This window comes from Olea europaea, unplaced genomic scaffold (genome assembly GCF_002742605.1).
Source record: "Olea europaea var. sylvestris unplaced genomic scaffold, O_europaea_v1 scaffold2389, whole genome shotgun sequence".
NCBI lineage: Eukaryota > Viridiplantae > Streptophyta > Magnoliopsida > Lamiales > Oleaceae > Olea > Olea europaea.
This window is the reverse complement of record NW_019242044.1, coordinates 113,272-135,586: the sequence shown is the minus strand read 5'-3', so window position 1 is coordinate 135,586 and position 22,315 is coordinate 113,272. Positions and strand designations below refer to the sequence as shown.

Here is a 22,315-nt window from a genome sequence, read left to right as displayed (position 1 = left end):
TTTGACATTGTCTTGCCCGGGAATGTCCGGTGCATTTGTACATGTTACAGTTTTGATCAATATATTCACATTTACCGATCAAAAAAAAAATTGGAGGCTCTAAGCGAAAATTTATTTTGAGGGATGTATACGAAAGAAGGAACTCCAACTCCTAATTTCCCGACAACTCAATGGACATCAAATTCTTGTATAAAAACTGAACCACAAAACAAAACCAAATCAAATCAAAGAAAAACTCGACATATCTGAAGATCGCATTTTCATTAGAACTTTAATTTTGATATCTCAGAAACTCAAATGTACCCTCCCAATGTCCAAGTTTTTACATTCAAACTGACTAGACAAGAATTAATTTATGAAATATTAGTCACATCCTCTCTCAAATCATAGAAGTTCTTTGATTAGATATTGACTATCACAATATCCAATTCCCCAGTTCAGACAATAAATAAGTGAATAAACAAGCAGAACAAGAGAGCAGAACCCGGATTCAAGAAAATCAATTTGCAAAAAAAGATCAGCAACGATGCCAAACCTCAAAAGTCTTCTTCAATGGCTCGTCAACAGATCAGCTACAATGAAAATTAGCAACATATCAGTTGACTTTTTTCCCAGATCAAGAGATCAAAAACTCAAAAAAAAAAAAAAGAAGAAAAAAAAAAGAATGTTTATGAGAAAGCTGACTTTTTTCCATCATAGTTCCAAATTGCTTGATGATATCTTCAGTAATGAACACCATTTTTTACTATGTTCTTCTCTACAGTCTCTATAGATTCAAACCCAGATTTCAAACGTATTTCATCGGTGGAAAATCTGGAGAAAGAGTTAAATTATGAAAATATAAAAAGGAACAAGCAAGTAATCACCAAACTGAAATCTGAATTGAAGAAGATGACTTACTACCTTTTGGTTGAATCAATCCCTTGCCTTCATTTTCCTTCCCGTCCCTTCAATTTCCTTCCCGTGTCCTTCAATTTCCTGAAGGTTCTAAGTTTCTGCTGGACTTCCTTGGTGGTATTACTATGAGTTTTGAGGCCCTGGACCCAAACCACATTTTTGGAGGCCCTAGGCGGTTGCCTAGGTGGCTTGGCCCCAAGGCCGGCCCTGTATATAGCCTCTTGTTCTTAGTAGAAGATAGTTGAGTATATGTTTAATTGCTTTCAAGTGCTATAGTTCAAGATTCGATTAAAGCTTACATACTATCCTAATAGCTAAATAGATATTTGGGCTCCTACACAAGGATTCCCTACTAAATACCAGTGCATGGGGAACTTGACTCGTATGCTCCTCTTCCACTTCTCATGGTTATGGGGACTGCAGCCCCAGAGAACTGTAGAAATGTATTTTACGTTTCAGGTATAAGAGGCCTTTCTAGGAGGGATATAGCCAGAATTCAAGAGCTCTAATTTTTATTTTATTATTTATTTATTCCCCCCCCCCCTGCCCTGCCCTATTTGATACTGCAAAAATTGAATAAAATCTAATTTAAAGTTAACAATTAATTTTAATCATACACTTCGTAGAATCTACTACTTTTCAATCAAACATTCAGTCAATTTTTATCAAAGTTTGTTAAAATCTCTACCAAATAGTAGCTTAGAATGTTTACACTACAAGCAATTTGACAAGCTTAAAATAGATGTAGGGTTCAAGCAAATTGTTGAAAATATAATTTAATAAAATTCAATAGCAAATGAGTAAGTAATAGTTGAAGGTCCTAAAAAATGATTAATAAATGAAATTATTGTATGATTTTTATCATCAAATTATAAGAATATTATTAGTTGGACGAGAATTCCTATATATTTTTGAAATGCAAGCAAAAAAGTATGAACGTAAAATGTGTATAATTTTTATTGGCACTTGGGTTCAATTTTGTTCTTATAGAAATTGGATTCAATCAGGCTATCATTCTCAACGTGTAAGATTCCATCCTTAATCCTCTCGTTAACCATAAAGTTCATCAGAACTCCAATCAAATTCAAAAACTAGATCGATTGATCAAAATCTTGAACTGTACAATGCAAAGATCAAATCAATGAAACTATACATTTCAAGAAATTCAATGGAGGTAAGTATACTACAAGGAGGTTTATGCAATTTATCAGAAGTTGTACACTTGTCAATTTCATGTTTTTAACTATTCAAACAAGAATCCAACCAACTTTCTTACGGCACTCATCACTTGATCACATCCTCTTTTTTATATCTCTCCTCTTTCTCTCTCTCATCGATTCGATCACAGCACTGATATGGCAAGCCTGTGGCGGGCGGCGATGGGCTCGGCCCAATCAAGTGAAAACTACGATGGAGTTGAGTTCTGGGTCAACCCGGAACGGTGCGGTTGGCTGATGAAGCAAGGCGAGTACATCAAGACTTGGCGACGCCGCTGGTTCGTGTTGAAACAGGGGAAGCTCTTCTGGTTTAAGGAATCCGACGTCAATCGCGATTCCAAGCCACGTGGGGTGATCCCGGTGGCCAATTGCCTCACAGTTAAGGGCGCCGAGGACGTACTAAATCGGCAATTTGCTTTTGAATTGTCCACTAGGTCAGAGACCATGTACTTTATAGCAGATTCGGAGAAGGAAAAGGAGGATTGGATTAACTCAATTGGGCGTTCTATTGTGCAGCACTCCAGATCGGTCACTGATAATGAGATTCTCGATTATGATAGCCGGAAATGCTGAGAGCGAGGCTTAGCGAGCTAAGCTGGGCCGACTATATTTTATCTCTCTCTTTTTTTTTTCTTTTTTTTTTTTTTTTTTTTAAATTTTTAGTGGTTTGGAGGGATCTGAACTTAAACTTTTTATGGGGAACTTGGTTGTGTTGTGGTGTATATTGATGCCTCGTTTATTCTGTTTCTTTTCCTTTTCATTTTGTTTCTTGTTTCTGGATTCGAAGGGCTCAAAATTGTAATAACTACTGTTTTCAGTGTTAAATGAAATCTATGGATTCTGTAAATTTTCCTTCTGCTGTCAAATTATATTGGGCAGAGTAACTTGCTTTTAAGAATGGTTCAAGAATGAGTTACAGTGCTAAAATGTATCTGAAGTTAAGCTGATACGTTGATTGGATTTGTCGAACTATAGTGATTGGGGTCTATGCAGCTCAGGAGTTGAGATTGTTGTGATGAATATGCTCAAGTCCTTTAGGAATTAAGGATTCCTGAAACCCATATAAAGATTATCTCCCTCTCCTCCAAGATCCTACACAAATTGGCTTGCTCAATTGAAAACCCCGTCTTCTAGTAAAAGGAAGGGAAAGAGATTTGTTTTTGGTGTGTCCTTGTTTGCATGCTAGTTGCATTCTATTCAAGATCGTTTCAAGACTAGTAAAGATTTGTCAGTTCATTCACGACTTCATGCTTCCGGTCCTTACAACTTATTTATTATTCTAAAATGATGGTGTGAATATACTTTAGATGTACATACAGTCTTAAAGCATACAGCTGAAAGTGTTTTAATGGATTTGTTGTGGCTATTTCTTTGAATGCACAAACAAAGTATTTGGCATTCTCAATTAAGGAGAAGTTTACTTGTAAGATGATTGGAGAAAATTTGGTCCTATAATAATCTTTCACCATTAAATTTGTGACCAACAAAGTTGATATAGTCTCTCCTTTTTTAACATGATTATTTCAATTCCGTGTTTTGTTTAGTGAGTGTTTGAAGATAATATTATGAAATGAGAATATTGGTCTATGAGAAGAATTTTCCATAAACTCATAGAATTCCTCTGTGTGTGTGTGTGTGTGTGTGTGTGTGTGTGTTTCTGGACAAGAGTTCTTGTAGAATTTTGTTCCATTGAAAGGTTAGCACTGCATTACATTATACTGATTCTTATTGCGTGAATGAGCATTTCTGATTCACGATGATGAATGAGGTACATAAGAATAAAGGAGTCGTGAAAAAATCGTCAATAAACACACCCTTAGCTTTATAAGTTACTAATATTGGTACAAGTCCATTTCTTTTTCCAGTTCCTTTTTGGTCCTAGATGAAAGAACTGATCTATTAGGTCGAAACAAATCCATATTTAACATTAAAAATTTGTTAGTATGAACTCCCATGAAATTTTCTTCAATGACCATTTGGTTTTCACTTGCTTTCAATTTCCCGGAAAATCTAGCAATAAACCGAATTGAGTGGTAGAAATTAGAAAAAGAATCTGTGTAGCTACCCCAACTTTATTAAGAACAAGGCTTGTTTGCAGTTGTTGTAGAGCATCCTTTTCCCCCACATCTCATGGACTTGGGAGAGCGTATCCTTGTGCTCGTACTTATATATGCATATCAAATTGTCAGTTTCGACCAACATCCTGATCCACGGATGCACAGGCATTGAAAAGTATTATATTGTAGGTTCCCTATGTGTATCATACAAAAAATAGGAGCACTATCTGTTCAAAACTATCTGCCTCTCACACTCGGGATGTTGTAAATCCCACAGGGCAGTGTTCTGAGGATGTCAGTGTTGTGCCAATCTTTGGCCAACCATGATTTGGTTTGGCTAAGCAGAGTAAAAGAAATTTTTTTTAAAAAATAAGGTAAATATCTAAAATAGTAAGTTTTTGAACTATAAATTCAAAAAGAAAAAAGAAAATGATAAAAAAAATAAAAATAAAATAAATTCTAAAAAGCTTCAAAGATGTTCAGAAAAACAAGTTGTGTGTGTGTGTGAGATCTGGTAAAAATGTGTATTAATCAAAATTTTTAGTTCAAATACTCCGGGCACCTCAAACTTACAAACCAAACATTACAAAAAGACCCAAAGCAAGAAAGAAATTGAGTACATCTATTCCGGGCCAAGCCGGGTATACAAATCAAACATTATAAAAGATCGAAAAATCTTAAGCATGCAACTCAAAATGAATCAAACATAACAGCTTCGGCTGATTGAACATGACTTGCCGAATCCCGTTATTAGCTTTTTGAAGATATATGAAGGGAATTCCCCTTCCTAAGTTTCTTCATTCTCATCAAGTTTCCCTTTGAGTTTCTCATTAGGAACTTCATCCAAGTTGGGGGTTTCAAAATCTGCACCCCCAGATCGAACCGTGCTCGATTCAGGTTTGTTGAGATCAGTTTGGTCCCCATTATCTTCTACCACATTCTGGAGTAGGTCTTGCTGTTGAGAGAGCATCTTTCTACTAGAATTAACTCGCTGTGGGTGTTCAATTCTGTGTATTTTTATGTGAGAATTTTTTTGGAAGATAATCTATGCCCCCTTGAATTCTGTTGATGCTTCCCTATCAGCATTAGCAATTGTTGTATGATAATCTAGGTTTAGATTGGATCTTACTTTTAAATTCACACCCATAAGGGTGAGATGATAACCTTGAAGGAGCTTTTAATGACTTAGCTAAATGTTTCATCCCTCAAATTTTCTCCCTTGTTCTCTTTCAGGCGCCTCCCTGAAATGTCCCACAAAGGGCATATTTATACTACTCAATTTGGGTTTCATAATTACATAATTTTCCTTGGACTTTATTGTACTAGACGAATTAAGTTACACGCCTTTACTAAAGCCAAGCTCCAATAGATGTTTCTAATTGAGTCAACTCTTGACCAGGGGTAGAGGTAGGAAAAGACGTTGAGGTGGGATGACATTTTAAAAAAAAATTGATGAACTCATGCTATGAAAGATGCTCCACACCATACCAAATATAGTTTAAAAATCAACTTATGACACTAATGACAAAGTGAGTCAGATACTCAAATAAGTATAAACATATCAATCTTAAAATGTCTTACTAAATCTTTGTAGTTTTTCTTGCCAAATAAAAAATCTTGACACCCTCCTAGAAAATGTAAAATGTGCAAAAGCATGATAGACATGAACAAATGATGTATATCTACCAACAAAAAATTAAGAAAAACCTATTTGCACTATTACGAGACTCGAGACCTAAAAAACAATAAGTCATTTCAGTTATTATAAATACACCGTTCTAAAAATATTATCTGATATGGGTATTAGTCTTTTATATCAATACATTTTAATTTCACTTGAAGTGTGAAAAACTTACCTAGAATATTGAGAGTTCAAAGAAATTGGATTTATTTCGCTTTCATTTTTGACCCACTTCTATATAATATAATTTTAATAATGTCTATTGATAAAATTAAATATAGAGCAATCGCATATTTTGATAATAACATCTATTTCATAGTAAATAATTATTATTTAACTTAAAAGTATAATTAATAAATGAAAGATACAAAAATTAAATTTTAATTACTTTTAAGATTTTCATTTTTTTTTTCGTCCCTTGCCATTTTTTATATGTATGGTTAGTTTAATTGGATGATTCTCTTGCTCATAAGCCTACTACCACGGATATGCTTTTATGATGTGAAGAGGCTAAAGAGGTTAAAACATCAACTAATCCGATTCTATCCTCTCATTTGGGTTTTATTTCTTTGGACTACCATAGCAAAAATAAGGTTGTTCTTTGCCGTTCACTTACCATATTAAATTTTGAAAGAAGTTCTATTATTTTGCGCAAGAGATTTGGAAGTGATCTAATTCTAAAATTTGGTCCATTTAATAAATTAGGCCGGAAGTGGACAAATATTAGACAAAGTGGATAGTTGACTAATTCTAAAGTTAGGTCAAAGTATAACTTCTTTAAGAAAAAAGTTGCAAATCAAAATATGATCTGAGCCATTCAGTCCAATGCAGCCTCCTCCATATCCACGTTTGCTTTTGACCAATTAAGATATATCCATTAATTCCACTTTATTCTATCAAAAAGTCAAAATTGCACTCTCAAGTCGATTGATAATTATTGAAGCAAATTATGATCTAATAACAATATCCTCCGACCATCATTCCATAAGTCAACCTTGTTTGACCATAAACATGTTGAAATCGACAAAATAACAATTTTGTCCTTTTATCGTATATTACCCTTCAAGTTCCATTTTGATAAAGCTAATCCGTTGTGAACTAAGCACAACCTAGAGCCAATGATCCTATCATCGAACTACTAAGTTTGGGTTCAAATGCCAATAAAAAATGCCTTGGAGCGACGATCGTTTTATTGTGATGATTAATGATTCCATTATTGCAAGTATATGATATTTAACTATTTCGTCATGATTCTAAAACACCGAGATCAATCTTTTAATCAAGACTTCACTTATTCACGCCTCAAAGAGCTTGAACCAGCAACCAAACGTACATTACTCACTCAGAATTTAGGTGACTCGTTTGAAATCGAGTAGATTTTCATTCCGAACGACCACAAATGAGTCATCTATATGGTCTCACAATGTGTATTAAAACACATTATTGCTCTTATTTCCAAATCTAGGCAAATCTCAATAAAAACAATACAATATTATCAACATAAAATGTTCAACTTTATATATCGACTGTAAACAATATATTTTAATTATGTCACAAATTATTTCTTACTATACTCAAATCATCAAATATACAATTTGCGACATCCAATATGATGATGGAACTTTGGGCAATTGTTTCAAATTATAACACGCGAATGATCGAACGTTAATTTATAATGTCATTTTACAAAATACTATTAGAAGGATATCAAACTAACACTTCCTTCCCTGTTGCTTTAAGGATTGGAGAAGAGGAGTAGATGAGTAGTCCTTGAGAGTATGATGAGGACAATAGACAAACATTTCATCTAGTATTATCTTCTTTGTTGAGACTAGCATTAATCTCTTCATTATATCATCGATTGATCAAGAAACAAACATCTCAATTATGTCACTTAAGGGTTTGTTTGACATAATTTTTGAAGAGTCAAAATGAACTTTGGAGATTCAAATTTTTTTTTTTTGGACCCGTTAAATTAATTTTATAAAAATGCCTTTTTTAATTAAAAGAACTTTTAAAAAAAATTGGTCCGATGTAATTTCTTTTCTAAAGATGAAGCCCTTTAAAAATTAATCTTTAAACATCATTTATGGAACCATTTTTTCAAGAAATTCTTTTACAAAATGCAGAAATGAAAAGCAAAGTCCTATCCACCAAGCAATTTAAGCAGTATAATTTGTCTATTTTTCATTTTCTTCTCACCCAACACACATTTATATTTCATTTCCCACCTTGCTTTTCCAAGAAAAAATAGGGAAACTTCGAACTATCAAACTAATAACATTACATTCAGTTCATACTGAATTTATATTCCAATTAACAAAAAAAAAGGGAGTTTTTTTACTAAATCAAAACAAAATACGGACTCTCCCAATTCCGATCAATTAGAAAATAAAGACTCGTCAATTTCAATCTTGACTACCTCTCCATCATCATACTTATCTTTCCTAGGCGGCGCCGGCGGTACCGGAACCCTCGGCGGTCCTCTTCCCTTATTCTTGTCCTTTGGCCTCGCCTATATTTATCACAAATATTTTCCAGATTATCCAAAAAATAATAATAATAATAATAAAAAAAAAAAAAACCTAGACTGCCAAATGTGAATCCAAAAATATTGAGAAAACTCACATTGCCAAAAGAGTGATTGAAACGCTTGCCTCTAGCAGTCTTCTTGTCCCCTCTGCCACAATATACTGCAAACCCATAATTAAATTACCATTATTAGCTTCACATATACATAAACATATAAAATTGAGAGAGAGAGAGAGAGAGAGAGAGTGTGTGTGTGTGTGAAATCGGCTTACTTGAAGGGAGAGCTGGAGAAGTGGGTGGAGATGAGATTGATGTGAGAGAAGTCGAGAGGGAAGCGGTGAACAAGGATTGGGATTTGGAGAAGGAAAGAGTGACAGATTTGGAGGGCATAGGCATTGCCATTGGAGGAGCTCCGAGCAAGAGTGATGCCATTGGAATTGAAGAATTAGGAAGATAGAATTTGGGGCCTCATTTGTTGTGGATAAAATGGTTCTCAGCTCTTGGACGACACCGTTCTGAAACGGCAGCCGTATTAATTTTTTAATTATTTTCAAATTATTGACAAAATATCTATAGTTAAAGTTATCTATAATTCTTGTTTACGCAGAATAGGAATTACTTGTAAATATAGCTTATTGGAAGCGATTGTGCTACGTGTATACAACATCTTACGTATTTATTTATCGATACACGATATGACGATATTTGATTGAATCATAATCTCATAACCATATAAAAAGAAAAACTCTTCCTCTCTCTTTTTAGGATAAATATATTTGTACAAGGGACGGATTCAGGATTGAATCCAAGACCGAGCTACAAAATTTCAAATCGAGCTACTACGTGTAAAAAAATATATATTTACACATAAAAAACTGATTTTTTACCAAAAAAATAAAAAATACCTTAAAAAAAAGTTCTTGGGCCTGAGGGAGGAGGACTACATCCCAGCCCAACCCCCCCCCCTCAATCCGTCTTTAATTTGTACAAAATTTGGTTTACAAAAAGTTTTACTCCCTCTTATATGAGCGCGGGCCCCGCATGAAATAAAAAATTCCAACATATGGTCCCACCTTCCCATTGTAAGTGTAAGTAAAACTTTTTGTAAACCAAATTTTTACATCTAGGATTGTCCCTTTTTTTAACACCTCATTCACTTATAAAAGATTATGTAAATGGTGGTGTACAACAACCATTTTCCTACTTGAAAAGGGGTCTTCCACTTACAAGTAAGAAAAAAATATTGACATTGAAGCCATTTTAGAAAACTGGTAAATTGATTATAATAATAATTGAGTAAGATATGATGCATCATACAAGAACAAAATGAATGAGCTCAATGTGTCTTTGTACGGGTAAAATGCATTTGGAGTCACCTAGTTTTGAATTGAGTTGTATTTGGGTCATTTATCTTTAATCTGGGCAATCAAAGTCGATTTTCTCGCAAATCTTACTCATTTTCAATTTGGTGGGCTGAACCTTACCAATGAGCTAATTACTCGTCGTGCAAGCCTCCACTAGAGCTGCTGCTATGTCAAAAATTGAGAGAAATCAAATCTTTTTTTTTATTGCCACCATGTCGATCATTCAATTTCTATTTGCTTACAAATATGATCATTTTGTAGACTAACATAATATGTTTATGATAATGTTAAAACTAACAATTGATTTTGTAGATGTCCACATCATAATATCATATAACAATATTCATCAATCCACAAGAACGGCAAAATTCTTTGCCCCCAACCAACCACAAATTCTCTAAACCACCCCAAATCTTTTAACTTTAATTTAATTTAATTTTTCAATTTAAATTGTATTTGAAAAATAAATAATAATATTTTGATCTGGTAATAAATTTAGATATTTCAATGTCTCGCTTTTGAAATTTCTTGATGGATCAAGGCCAGACAGCTCACCCGATTGCTATCCCTCATCCTGAAAAAAAATATTTAGAAATGTGCATAAACTAATGACAGTGAATAAAATGATTATGAGTCTGTTCGACAATCATTATTGTCGGAAAAGAAGTTTTGAACAGTAACTTTTAGGATAATGTGTGGTTAAAAAGTAGGAAAAATTTATGTATACATGTTGAATACTTTGTGAATGCGTGATTGAAAACGATCATATAGCAAACCATAAAGTAAATTAATGGTTGTCAATCAGGTACTATCTTTGCATGCAAATTAAAGATAGGTGACTTGATTGGAAGATGAGTAAATAGATGTGCAACTCCACTCAAAATTGAGTGACCAGCAAATTGCAATGCATTTAACCCATTTTTATACACTTGTAGAGCAATGTGGTTGAACATTCCCCGAGTAATTATACTGGAACTACAATTTTCATTTGTTGTACCACTTCTTAAATTACGCTAAAGATCTTCAATCTTTGCCTATTGTCGTAATTGCATCATTACCATTTTTGGCGCGTTCTTTTCCCAATCTTTCATTGATTAGCATATCTATGTAGAATTCTGTTTTCACGTGCTCTAAAATTTGGGACAAATATTTAATCATAAGTTTGTATTTGTTGTTTTTTCTAAGTTAAAAGCTCGAGGGGGCATATAAGCCATCTCATACTGATGGATGTTTTGGACAAAAATAGTTATACTGGACATGATATGCTAAGTAACAAAAGATTAAAGACTTTAGTGCAAGTAAAAAGCAGTGGAACAAGAGAATTTCAACTAATTATGTTCACATATGATGTTTATCTTATCCAACTCTTCATAATTTATCAGCAAGCCCAGTCATCAAGTAGCAGAACAATGACCGATTCCTTCGAAGTCTTCATGTACAAATTTGTCTTCATTGCTAATCTTTGCTGGCTGTTCGTTTACGAATGCTGATTCAGCTAGCTCAATGGCATGGACAAGCTGGGCAGCTTTTCTTTGACACTCAATCTGCTTCTCATGGGGATCGCTATCAGCCACAATTCCAGCTCCAGCTTGAATATGAGCGACCCATTCTTGCTTCTTGTTGGCATCTTTGTACGAAAATATTGTGCCATTACAGGCTTCAGTAGAGAATATCATTGTCCCAATTGCCAGCACAATTTCCATATCTCCTGTAAACGAAATTCCTCCATAGCCTCCACTATAAGGTCCTCGTCTTGTTACTTCAAATCGATCAATCAACTCCATGGCCTTCACCTGTATAAGAGACAGAAGATAAAAGGCTTGTAAACAATAAGGAAAGAGTAATAAACAAACCTTTGGTGCTCCACTAACTGTTCCAACTGGCAATGTAGCTTGCAGTGCATCCCAGCAAGTCAAATGATCAAGCAACTCCGCTGTGATCTGTGAGTAAAAAATTGTAGTTGATTATGAAAACTTGCTTCTTTAACAAAGTCAGCCTACATTTAAAGGTGAACTGAATTGTACATTCTCACCGTGGAGCTGATATGCATCACGTGGGAATATCGTTTAACAGTCATAAGGTTTTCAACATTAACAGAAGTTACAGAACCAGATTTCGAGACTTATATTAAGAATCCACAAAAATATATGTGATTAAATTTATGTTTAAAGTGTTAAGATATTTTATCAGAAAGGGCACACACTTAACAGTAGCTAGAGAAGCACATAGTAATAATGATTTAACACTTAGAAGCACTGATACAACAGATAAATATTGGTGAAAATGGCTATCAGGGTTAACAAATTTCATGTGCTTAAACCTACAGGGCTGCAGCCTGTTACTGCTATGAAAATATAATCCAGCCACCTGGAAGAAGAGTAGGATCCTAGACTATATGGAAAAGACCTTAGCCTTTAATTTAGATAAGAAATGTACTATGTTTGTCAAAATTTATGCCACTGGTCGCAAAGATTTTTAGAATTGCAATTATTTTTATGACTGTATCAATAAGAAAGAAATGATTGTCATAACTTCATAGAAAATGAATTTGAAGAGCTGCTGATCTTGGCTGAGGACAGTACAATCCCACCAGAAGTTTCATAGATACTATGGACATAGCAATAAAAGGAAACTAGGAAGAAACTACAGAGCAGAAATTATAGCGGGAAACATAACATGAATAGATTACATGCTGTCAAAATTTAGCACATAATATCTTTTTTCTCACAATATCCTTTCGGATTAAAATAGATAAAAAGAAACCTTTCCGACATCATTTCGGCCCAAATCAACCACCATAATGTCTTCTGCACATTGCTTTTCATCCTTTAGCATCATAAATTCTAACATCTCGTTCTCAAGAGGTGTCTTCCCTCTTTTGATGGTTCCAGCCAAGGGTCGATTAACAATCTTTTTCTGTCAAGAAGAATGCCATAGAAAATTTATGTCAGTATTTGCCCTAAACCTATGAGAACTATGGAAGTTACAGAAGACCTTGAAGATATCAAAGCATTGATGATATGTGGATTGTAAAAGTAACCTTACACAACCAGTTCGATTAGGAGAAATTGGACCACGATTTTACCTTGTTGATACAAGTAAGAACTTCTGGGCTAGAAGCAACCAAAATACACCCTCTAGCCTGACATGAAGTAAGAATCCAAGATAAGATTTGGCATCAGCCGTGTTAACTGATTAAACGAAGGATAGTGATAGTCAAAGAGACAAAAAAAAAAACCTGCAAATAACTCATGTATGGACTAGGATTCACAACTCTTAAAGCTCTGTAGATTTCAAATGGGTCAGCAAGTGTACTTCTTTCAAAGCGTTGACTCAATACAATCTGGAAGATATCCCCCGCTAAAATATGCTCCTTTGCCTGTACAACAGCATTCTTATATTCCTCACTTGTCATGTTACTCTTGTTTAAAGTGAGTCCAAAATTGTGATTGTGCAGGTTGACGAAACCTGGAGATAGCCTTGGACTAACATATGATGATAAAAATTACAGATTAGCAAGTGTAGATTACGTTTCAGACAATCATTTTCAAGGTAAGATATCACGCAAACTTTGTACTCACGGATCAATGTCTTTTACTCTGGACAACAATTTTTCCAGGCGTGTGATTCCGTGGCTGTAAGCCTTCTCAGCGGACGAGAATTTATCTAAGCAGACCCAATGAATTACATATACTTTCTGCACCGACAAGGGGAATTCAAAAGTTATCTCAGTCATATAGACAAATAGAAATAAAAGAATGACATATACAGATAGACAAAACTACGCAAAGTGATGCAGAGAAATCTGACTAAATCAAGATGGAGCTGATGAGAACTGCTTTTAATAAGTTATGGGAAAAAATTGTTAGTATGCGTAATTAAGTCTATATAAAACATTTCTAATTTGACAACCACTTTGTCATAATTGATTTTGTGCGGGTTAGAAGTTCTATTTTAGTCCATAAAAAGGAGAAAAAAAAAAAAAAATTGTTGAGATAAGGTCCATACATTCTGATTAATAGTCCTTTACCTTCTCTACATGATCAAAAACGATGACATCGTCGCAGAGTCCAAGATGGATGTCAGCTAGATTTCTATCATCTCTTGGTGCACTCGAGAATGAAAGCCTTTTCTTCTCTAGATAACGAACCGCATCATATGAGAAAAAACCAACCCATCCACCTGCCCAAGAACACAAGGATATTAGAATGATATCTTTGATTATGTAAATGTTCACAAGTAGATGAACTCAAGAAACAGCACAAATAAGTGACAGTTCAAGTACCACCAATTTGAATTTTCAGTAGACCCTGTAAAATGTTCTGATTTGGTCACGACCCTGTAAAGGATATCTTTGGTCTTATTATTCATGTATCTCTGTACACTATAAGAACCTCAAGCATTCATGTTGAGTAACTCAAGCACCTCAAGTATCAGATATAATTCATAGTACCTCTAGATCTGGTACACGTAAACACGATGAATATTAATTTTATTTTTTTATCCACTTTTCAGCAATATACTGTAAAATGGCAGGGTGTATAAAAATTCTCAAGTTGGCTATCCTCGTCCAAGATTCCCCTTTAAATTTATGAATAAAGTCTTATCCAAGTGTCGGGTTTTAGATGGTGCATTTTGATGAGTTGAAGTACTGTTTGAATTGTGATGCCAATTTTGGAATTACAACTCAAACTCTTGGGCTATGATGAAACCGGGTTGAGGCCCAATTGATTGGATACTACACACATTGCCCGATAACACAATGAGGAGGCCCAAAACCCGAGCCCATATACATGGCCACATGTGACACTCCGGACCGTTGGATCCCCCTAATCTAGATCAACCGTGGTGAGCTCCCTTATATATATATCGCATCTGATATTTTCCTAACCCTAATTCATTTTACGCGTTTTCTCTCTAACACCTTTAGAACTCTCTAGACTAGGGTTTGCTGAATCGCTTCTTCTCCCTTCGATCTCTCTTCGTCTACTTTATGGTTTTCCCTTGAATCTTCTGTGATCTTGGGTGGTATTCTTTGTGATCTAAAGAGTCTATGTGATTCTAGAGAGAAAGGAAAGGAGTCGATACTGGTTTTAGGGGGTTTTCAGTCGGTCCGTTGAAGTAGCCAAGTTTAATCTGTGTTGGCTTGGGATTTTTGGGGTTTCCTATTGTACAGAAGGGTACAATGTCTTTCTGAGCCCAAAATCGATGATACCTTGAGTCTTAGTAGTCGAATGGAGTCTGTGATGTTTTGACAGAAACAATTTTTGAACTATACTTTGTGTATTTTTCTGATTCTGGTGTAATAGCGGTATCAGAGCTTAGTGTGGTGTTTAGCCTCCGTTCGAAGAAGATCTGGTTGTAAGAAATCAATTCTTACAATCAGATCTTGAGGGGTTACCTAGGGTTTCGATTTTTTCTGAAAGCCCTAGATCTGTTTTTTGTTAAATGATCTCATATATTCTTGATTAATACTTCTGAGTGTATATTGGACTGACGATTGTTACTGTGTGTGACTCATTAGATCCCTGCAGACGTATCTTCAGGCGAACTCTTGGTTCGTGTATGATTCTTGAGTGACCAGTAGCGTTCTTGTGGCTTTCTTGGTCGATTAGTAGTCTTAACTTGACTACTATTGTGGTTTGCATCCTCTACTTAACATTTTACTCAATCTGCAATGCCAAAATATATGTTATATGCATGCTGATTCTGAAGTAAATTGTTATATAGTTGAAATAGATCTTCTTGTGAACTGTGATATACGTTTGTAGTTAAAATTTGGTGAACTGCATTCGTTTATTGTTTCTTTGTGATACATTCATAATATCCTTACTTTGGGTTCTGATGTCCCAAATTGAGCCTTGACTCGAGGACTTGATCTTCATGAAATCTTGGTGAGTTTGGGCATTTGGGGTCTGAAGTGTATTGCATCATTCATTCTATCATTCCTGGATATTGTGAATTCCCTATGTGTTGTTATTTTTCCTTTGATTCTCAAGTCTTCTAGATACTGAATAATTTGATTTGATTCTTGTTACCTTTCAAATTTTATTCTGTATCTATCTATTCTGTTGAACACTGAACCTCAAATAATTCTTTCTTTTGATTGATTAAGAACTCCAAATGTCAACTGCTAAGTTTGAACTTGGGGTTTTTAATGGAAAAGGGGACTTCCCCATTTGGCAACAAAAAATGAAAGGGATCCTTGTTCAACAGAAAGTTGTAAAAGCTATAACTGCTAATTTTCCTGAAACTATGACTGAAGAACAAAAAAAACAGAATCTGATTAACTTGCCTATACCTCTATCATATTGCATTTATCTGACCAAGTGTTAAGAAAGGTTGGAAAACTTGATAAGGCTAAAGTTTTACGGGATAAACTTGAAGAACTGTATTTAACAAAGTCTTTACCAAATAAAATATTTCTTTTGGAAAGTTTTTTCAGTTTTAAAATAGACCCTTCCAAAGATTTAGAAGACAATCTTGACATCTTTAATAAACTTGTTCAAGATATAACTAATGCGGGTGATAAAGTTTCTGAAGAATACAAAGCTGTTATTCTTCTAAACTCATTACCAGAAGCCTATAAAAATGTTAAAACTGCTATTAAGTATGGTAGGGATGAGTTAACCCCTAAAGTTGTTATTAATTCTTTAAAAAGTAAAGAATTAGAACTTAAATCTGAAAGGCAGGGAAGGGAATCTGAAAGTTTATTTGTTAGAGGTAGATCACTTAATAGGCAAGGTAGTAGTCATGAAAATCAGAGATATCAAGGAAATAACAATAACAAGAAGAAATGGAAAGGAAGACCTAGGTCCAAGTCTAGGACTGGAAATAGAAAGTGTTATGGATGTGAAAAAACTGGTTATTTTATTAAAGATTGTTACAAGAAAAAGAATGAACAAAGAAAAAAGAGAGTGGATGAGGGTAATGTAGTTGAGCCTCAAGGAGATAAAACTGTGGATGTTTATGTTGTTACAGAACCTATAACTGACCTGAATATTGTTAATTTTTCTGGTAATAATGACCATAGTCAAGAGTGTATACTTGACTCTGGCTGCACCTTTCATATGACATCTCAAAGGTCATGGTTAGAAGATTTTAAAGAAATAAATGGTGGTGAGGTGGTAATGGGTAATAATGCAGCATGTAGAGTTTTAGGAATTGATAGTGTGACTTTGAAATTTGAAAATGCATATATCTTTACTCTAGAAAGAGTAAGATATGTCCCTGATTTAAACAGAAATTTAATTTCAATGGGAAATCTAGATGACATTGGCCTGCAAGCCAAACTAGGTAATGGATTGTTAAAAATAATTAAAGGCTCACTTGTAATTTTCAAGGGTGCCAAAAGAAATGGAATATATGTCACTAGAGCTGAAGTTATTTAAAGTCACATTGCTGAATCCTCAATTGCTCAAGTTGATGCCACTTTAAAATGGCACAACAGGTTAGCTCATGTAAGTGAAAGAGGGCTGCATATTCTGAATAAAAAAGGTGTCTTTGGAAAAGATAATATTTCAAAAATTCCATTTTATGAACACTGCACACTTGGTAAACAACATACACTTCATTTTAATACTGGAAGGCATAAGACTACTTCGATTCTGGAATATGTACATGCTGATTTATGGGGGCCTTCTTCTACAGTTACCCCAGGAGGAAACAAATATTTTCTATCTTTAATTGATGATTTTTCAAGAAAGATTTGGATTTTTCTGTTAAAACAGAAGTCAGATACATTTGAAAAATTTTAAACTTGGAAAACCTTGATTGAAAATCAGACTGGGAAGAAAATGAAAATCTTAAGAACTGATAACGGTCTAGAATTTTGTAATGCTAATTTTGATCAATTATGCAAAGTTAGTGGGGTCCTTAGGCATAAAACTGTACCATATATCCCTTAGCAAAATGGAGTTGCTGAGAGGATGAATAGGACCATTCTAGACAAGGTTAGATGTATGATGATTAGTTCTGCTGTCCCTAAAATACTGTGGGGTGAGGCAGCTATGACAGCTGTGTATATCATTAATAGAACTCCTTCTAGTGCCTTAGATGGTAAAACCCCTGAGGAGGTGTGGTCTGGGAAAACTCCAGATTACAGTCACCTTAAAATTTTTGGTTGTGCTGCATTCTCCCATCAAAGTATTGGTAAACTTGAACCAAGATCCATAAAATGTGTTTTTATGGGATATCCTGAGGGTGTGAAAGGATATAAGCTGTGGGATAAGAGTGTTAAGGGGTTAAGGATGATCACAAGTAGAAATGTGACATTTAATGAGTTGGATATGCCCTGCATGTCTGAAAAACATCAAAAACCTGAACCTGTGACTGATAAAAATGAGGAAACCAGGCTGCAGGTGGAGCTTAAAACACCTGCAGAACTCACTGATGAAATCGAGACTGAAAATGAAGAAGTTTCAGAAGCTGAAACGGAAGAGAATATAACTGTTCAAGAAGAAGGTGGAGAAGAAAATCTCTTAGAAGACTATCAGTTAGCTAGGGATAGAGATAGGAGAGAAATTAGGGAACCTCTTAGATTGAGAGACTATCTATCTCTTGCCTTATTGTCATTTCAAGATCTTGCTTTTAAAGAACCTAAATCATATGAGGAGGCTGTGAGCTATCAAAAGAGTGGCAGCTAGCTATGGAAGAAGAAATGAACTCTTCATTAAAGAATAACACCTGGACTTTAGTCCCCAAGCCAAAAGACAAATCCATAGTTGACTGTAAGTGGATTTATAACATAAAAGAGGGTAATAATTTGAAACAGCCCATTAGATTTAAAGCCAGATTAGTGGCAAAGGATTTTACACAAAAACCTGGGATTGATTATAATGAGATCTTTTCACCTGTGGTTAAGTATACAACTATTAGGGTCATACTTGCTTTAGTAACTCATTTTGACTTAGAACTTGAACAAATGTATGTAAAAACTGCTTTTTTGCATGGAGATTTGGATGAAACCATTTATATGTGTCAGCCACCAGGTTTCATTGAGTCTAAGAAATTTGATTTTGTGTGCTTATTAAAAAGATCTTTGTATCGGCTTAAACAATCACCAAGACAATGGTATAAACGTTTTGATAACTTTGTGTCATCAGTTGGTTTCCTTAGGAGCTCATTTGATCATTGTTTATACTTTAAAAAGGATAAAAATGATTCTGTAATTGTTTACCTGCTTTTGTATGTGGATGATATGTTGTTAATAGGTCAACATATGAGTGATATTAATGATATTAAAAGATCTTTATCTTCTGAATTTGAAATGAAAGACTTGGGCAATGCGGAAGGATCCTAGGTATGAATATTAAGAGAAATAGGTCTCAACAGACTCTCTTTCTCACACAATCTTCCTATGTGGAAAAGGTATTATCTAAATTTGCTATGCATGAATCTAAGTCTGTTACTTTACCACTTGCAAGTCATTTTCAATTAAGTAAAGATCAGTCTCCTGTTGATGAATCTGATGTGAAATATATGCAAAAAGTCCCTTATTCTAATGCTGTGGGGTCTGTTATGTATACTATGGTATGTACCAGACCTGATGTTGCTCATGCAATCAGTACCTTAAGTAGATTCATGGCCAATCCTGGCCCTGAACATTGGACTGCCTTGAAATGGTTACTTAGATATTTAAAAGGGTCCTCTAACTTGGGTTTATATTTTAATCCATGTAAAGAAGATATTGTGTTAAAGGGCTTTGTTAATTCTGATTATGCGGAGGACAGGGACAATAGAAAACCAACCACATCTTATATGTTTACTTTGTGTGACACTTGTGTGAGTTGGAAATCACAATTACAGTCTATTGTTGCATTATCTATTACTGAAGCAGAATATGTGGCGGCCACTGAATCCATAAAAGAGGCATTATGGCTTAAAGGATTATTATGTGAATTAAATGTTTTGTCTCATCCTGTAGTAGCATACTCAGATAGTCAGAGTGCTATTCATTTATGCAAAAATCCTGTCTTTCATGAAAGAACGAAGCATATAGATGTTAGGATGCATTTTATTCGTGACATTATTCTTAAGAATTCAGTAGTACTTGAAAAAATACCTACTGAATTTAATCCAGCAGATATGGGAACCAAGGTTCTTCCCCTTAATAAGTTTAAGTCTTGCTTAAAAATGCTGAAAATTGATGCTGGGTAATTCTTTGTGATTTATAGGTACCTGATGCTGTAGGCTATGAAATCAAATAAAACAAGTGGATCGAATTGCTGGTTTTATTATTTTTTAATTTCTAGTTCAGTTTGAGTCATTGGCATTAAGGTGGAGAGTGTTTGAATTGTGATGCCAATTTTGGAATTACAACTCAAACTCTTGGGCTATGATGAAACCGGGTTGAGGCCCAATTGATTGCATACTACACACATTGCCCGATAACACAATGAGGAGGCCCAAAACCCGAGCCCATATACATGGCCACATGTGATACTCCGGACCGTTGGATCCCCCTAACCTAGAGCAAACATGATGAGCTCCCTTATATATATATCGCGTCTGATATTTTCCTAACCCTAATTCATTTTACGCATTTTCTCTCTAACACCTTTAGAACTCTCTAGATTAGGGTTTGCTGAATCGCTTCTTCTCCCTTCGATCTCTCTTCGTGTACTTTGTGGTTTTCCCTTGAATCTTCTGTGATCTTGGGTGGTATTCTTTGTGATCTAAAGAGTCTATGTGATTCTAGAGAGAAAGGAAAGGAGTCGATACTGGTTTTAGGGGGTTTTCAGTCGGTCCGTTGAAGTAGCCAAGTTTAGTCTGTGTTGGCTTGGGATTTTTGGGGTTTCCTGTTGTACAGAAGGGTACAATGTCTTTCTGAGCTCAAAATCGATGATACCTTGAGTCTTAGTAGTCGAATGGAGTCTGTGATGTTTTGACAGAAACAATTTCTGAACTATACTTTATGTATTTTTCTGATTTTAGTGTAACAAGTACAATAAAAAATATGTAACGAATGTTACATGTGTAGCATAGAAGTATTGAACAAGTGTTGTGAAGTTCGTGCATCTTCATATGGAAGTCATTGACCTACCAAGAAAATATGTAAAGACAAGTAAAATCTCATTTAACATTAAACATTTCAAACATTCAATGAACAAGGATTTTCATGTATTATTACATCCAAATCTCACCACAAAATGCATCAGGAAGTTCTTCAATCAGTTGTGGTCTCCAATCCTCTGAAATACTTCTTGGAACCATCATTGGGTCCTCTACGAATTTCTCAAAAGTTGTCCCTCCTTCATGGTCCAAGACTGTGACCTTGTTCTCTTTCGCCACTATTTCCATGTTGGCTGCGCCCCTACTATGCTATATCGGCCCTAAATTAAACATGACATAAGAATTTAGAGAATCCCTAAATGCGCAATCATGTGCTCATCCATTTCGAATCGAATGAAGAATTTTGAGCAAGAATTAATTTCCTTACAACAGTGGTTGTGCGGTAACCAGGATTGACAGATTCAAAGAGGAAGCTCGGAGCCCCTAGATCATCTTCCTTAACCAAACACCGATAAGCAAGCACTGGTGTCAACTGATCCGAGAAAATGATTTCGCAAAGAGGGATTAAATTCCCATTTTTTGATGCTTCAATGAACCTCTTTTCATCCAAAACTGTGATTTAAGAACAAAGCAAAGGAACAGCATTAAATTCAATCATAATTTAAACTCTTGTTAGTTGTTACCGCCTAACAACATATGAAATATCCCGTCTGAAAAAGTAAAAACAAATGCTAATGCTAGCGCTAAAATTCGATCATCATCAAGCTCTTGTTTACCCATCTAATAACAGAGGAAAAAAAAAAAAGAAGTTTAAACTACAATTATTTTAAACAACATTAAATACGTTCATCGTCGAAGCTCTTTTCTAACTCTCAACTGAAATAGAAAATAAAAATCAAGGAAAAGTTAATACTGTAAATTGACTATAGAATATAGAAATGCATGTCCATGCAACACGAAAACTGCAAAAACAATTAAACAGACACGCCCATACACGTACACTTAAATGCAGAGAGAGAAACCTGAAGATGGAGATTGAACGGAGCAGCATTGGAATGTACGGAACCCAAATAAAACGAACGAGCTTGATCTTCTTCTACTCGAAATTCCAGTTAACAGAGACAGCCGGTTGTTCACCGGTGACGGCCGGTGTGAAACAGTTGATGCTTGCATTTCCAAAGCGTTACGTTCAACACACACTGTGTCACTGAGTTTGAGTTGGAGAGAGAGAATTGAGACAATGTCTCGAATTATATGAATTTATATATTATTAATAATCAGTGTGGAATTAATTATATATTAATCACCGGTTGTTCACCGGTGACGGCCTAGTTGACAGCGGTTTTGTCAGATGGCATTCAACAAGGTGTTGCTCTTCTCTCATACGTGGCTTACCCACAGTTTATATATCGAAAATTTCAATAAATTATATTAGATTCATATTTTAAGATATTTGAATTTTTTTATTTATTTTTTTTACTAAAATAATTTTAAATAAAGTTGACCTGTTCTCAATTGAGGTTATGATTGATTTTAAAAATTCTTCAAATATAG

At 34.8% G+C, this 22,315-nt stretch overlaps 2 protein-coding genes, 1 long non-coding RNA gene and 1 pseudogene across 3 annotated transcripts; 1 reads left to right on the top strand and 3 right to left on the bottom strand.

Moving 5' to 3' along the window:
• Window positions 1–242: 242 nt before the first annotated feature.
• LOC111381879 lies at window positions 243–1,335 on the bottom strand. The gene is made up of 3 exons (XR_002700422.1): window positions 904–1,335; window positions 685–813; window positions 243–572 (listed from the first exon to the last, which is right to left on the bottom strand). It is a non-coding gene; the product is annotated as an uncharacterized LOC111381879 (long non-coding RNA).
• A 599-nt stretch (window positions 1,336–1,934) lies between these two features.
• Window positions 1,935–2,687, top strand: LOC111381875 (pleckstrin homology domain-containing protein 1-like). The gene has a single exon (XM_023005722.1). The coding sequence runs from the start codon at window positions 2,253–2,255 to the stop codon at window positions 2,685–2,687; it is 435 nt and encodes a 144-aa protein (XP_022861490.1). The 5' UTR covers window positions 1,935–2,252.
• A 5,416-nt stretch (window positions 2,688–8,103) lies between these two features.
• LOC111381872 (30S ribosomal protein S31, chloroplastic) lies at window positions 8,104–8,887 on the bottom strand. Its single transcript, XM_023005721.1, has 3 exons — window positions 8,657–8,887; window positions 8,481–8,545; window positions 8,104–8,367 (listed from the first exon to the last, which is right to left on the bottom strand). Exons 1-3 carry the CDS (start codon window positions 8,814–8,816, stop codon window positions 8,233–8,235), a joined length of 360 nt encoding a protein of 119 aa, XP_022861489.1. The 5' UTR covers window positions 8,817–8,887; the 3' UTR covers window positions 8,104–8,232.
• Window positions 8,888–11,011: 2,124 nt separating this feature from the next.
• LOC111381874 lies at window positions 11,012–21,934 on the bottom strand (annotated as a pseudogene).
• Window positions 21,935–22,315: the final 381 nt, after the last annotated feature.

Coding starts and splice junctions, on each gene's coding strand:
- LOC111381875 (XM_023005722.1), top strand. CDS start 2,253: ATGGCAAGCCTGTGGCGGGCGGCGATGGGCTCGGCCCAATCAAGTGAA.
- LOC111381872 (XM_023005721.1), bottom strand. CDS start 8,816: ATGGCATCACTCTTGCTCGGAGCTCCTCCAATGGCAATGCCTATGCCC. Junction 8,546..8,656: donor TTCTCCAGCTCTCCCTTCAA/GTAAGCCGATTT, acceptor ATGGGTTTGCAG/TATATTGTGGCAGAGGGGAC. Junction 8,368..8,480: donor TCAATCACTCTTTTGGCAAT/GTGAGTTTTCTC, acceptor TGATAAATATAG/GCGAGGCCAAAGGACAAGAA.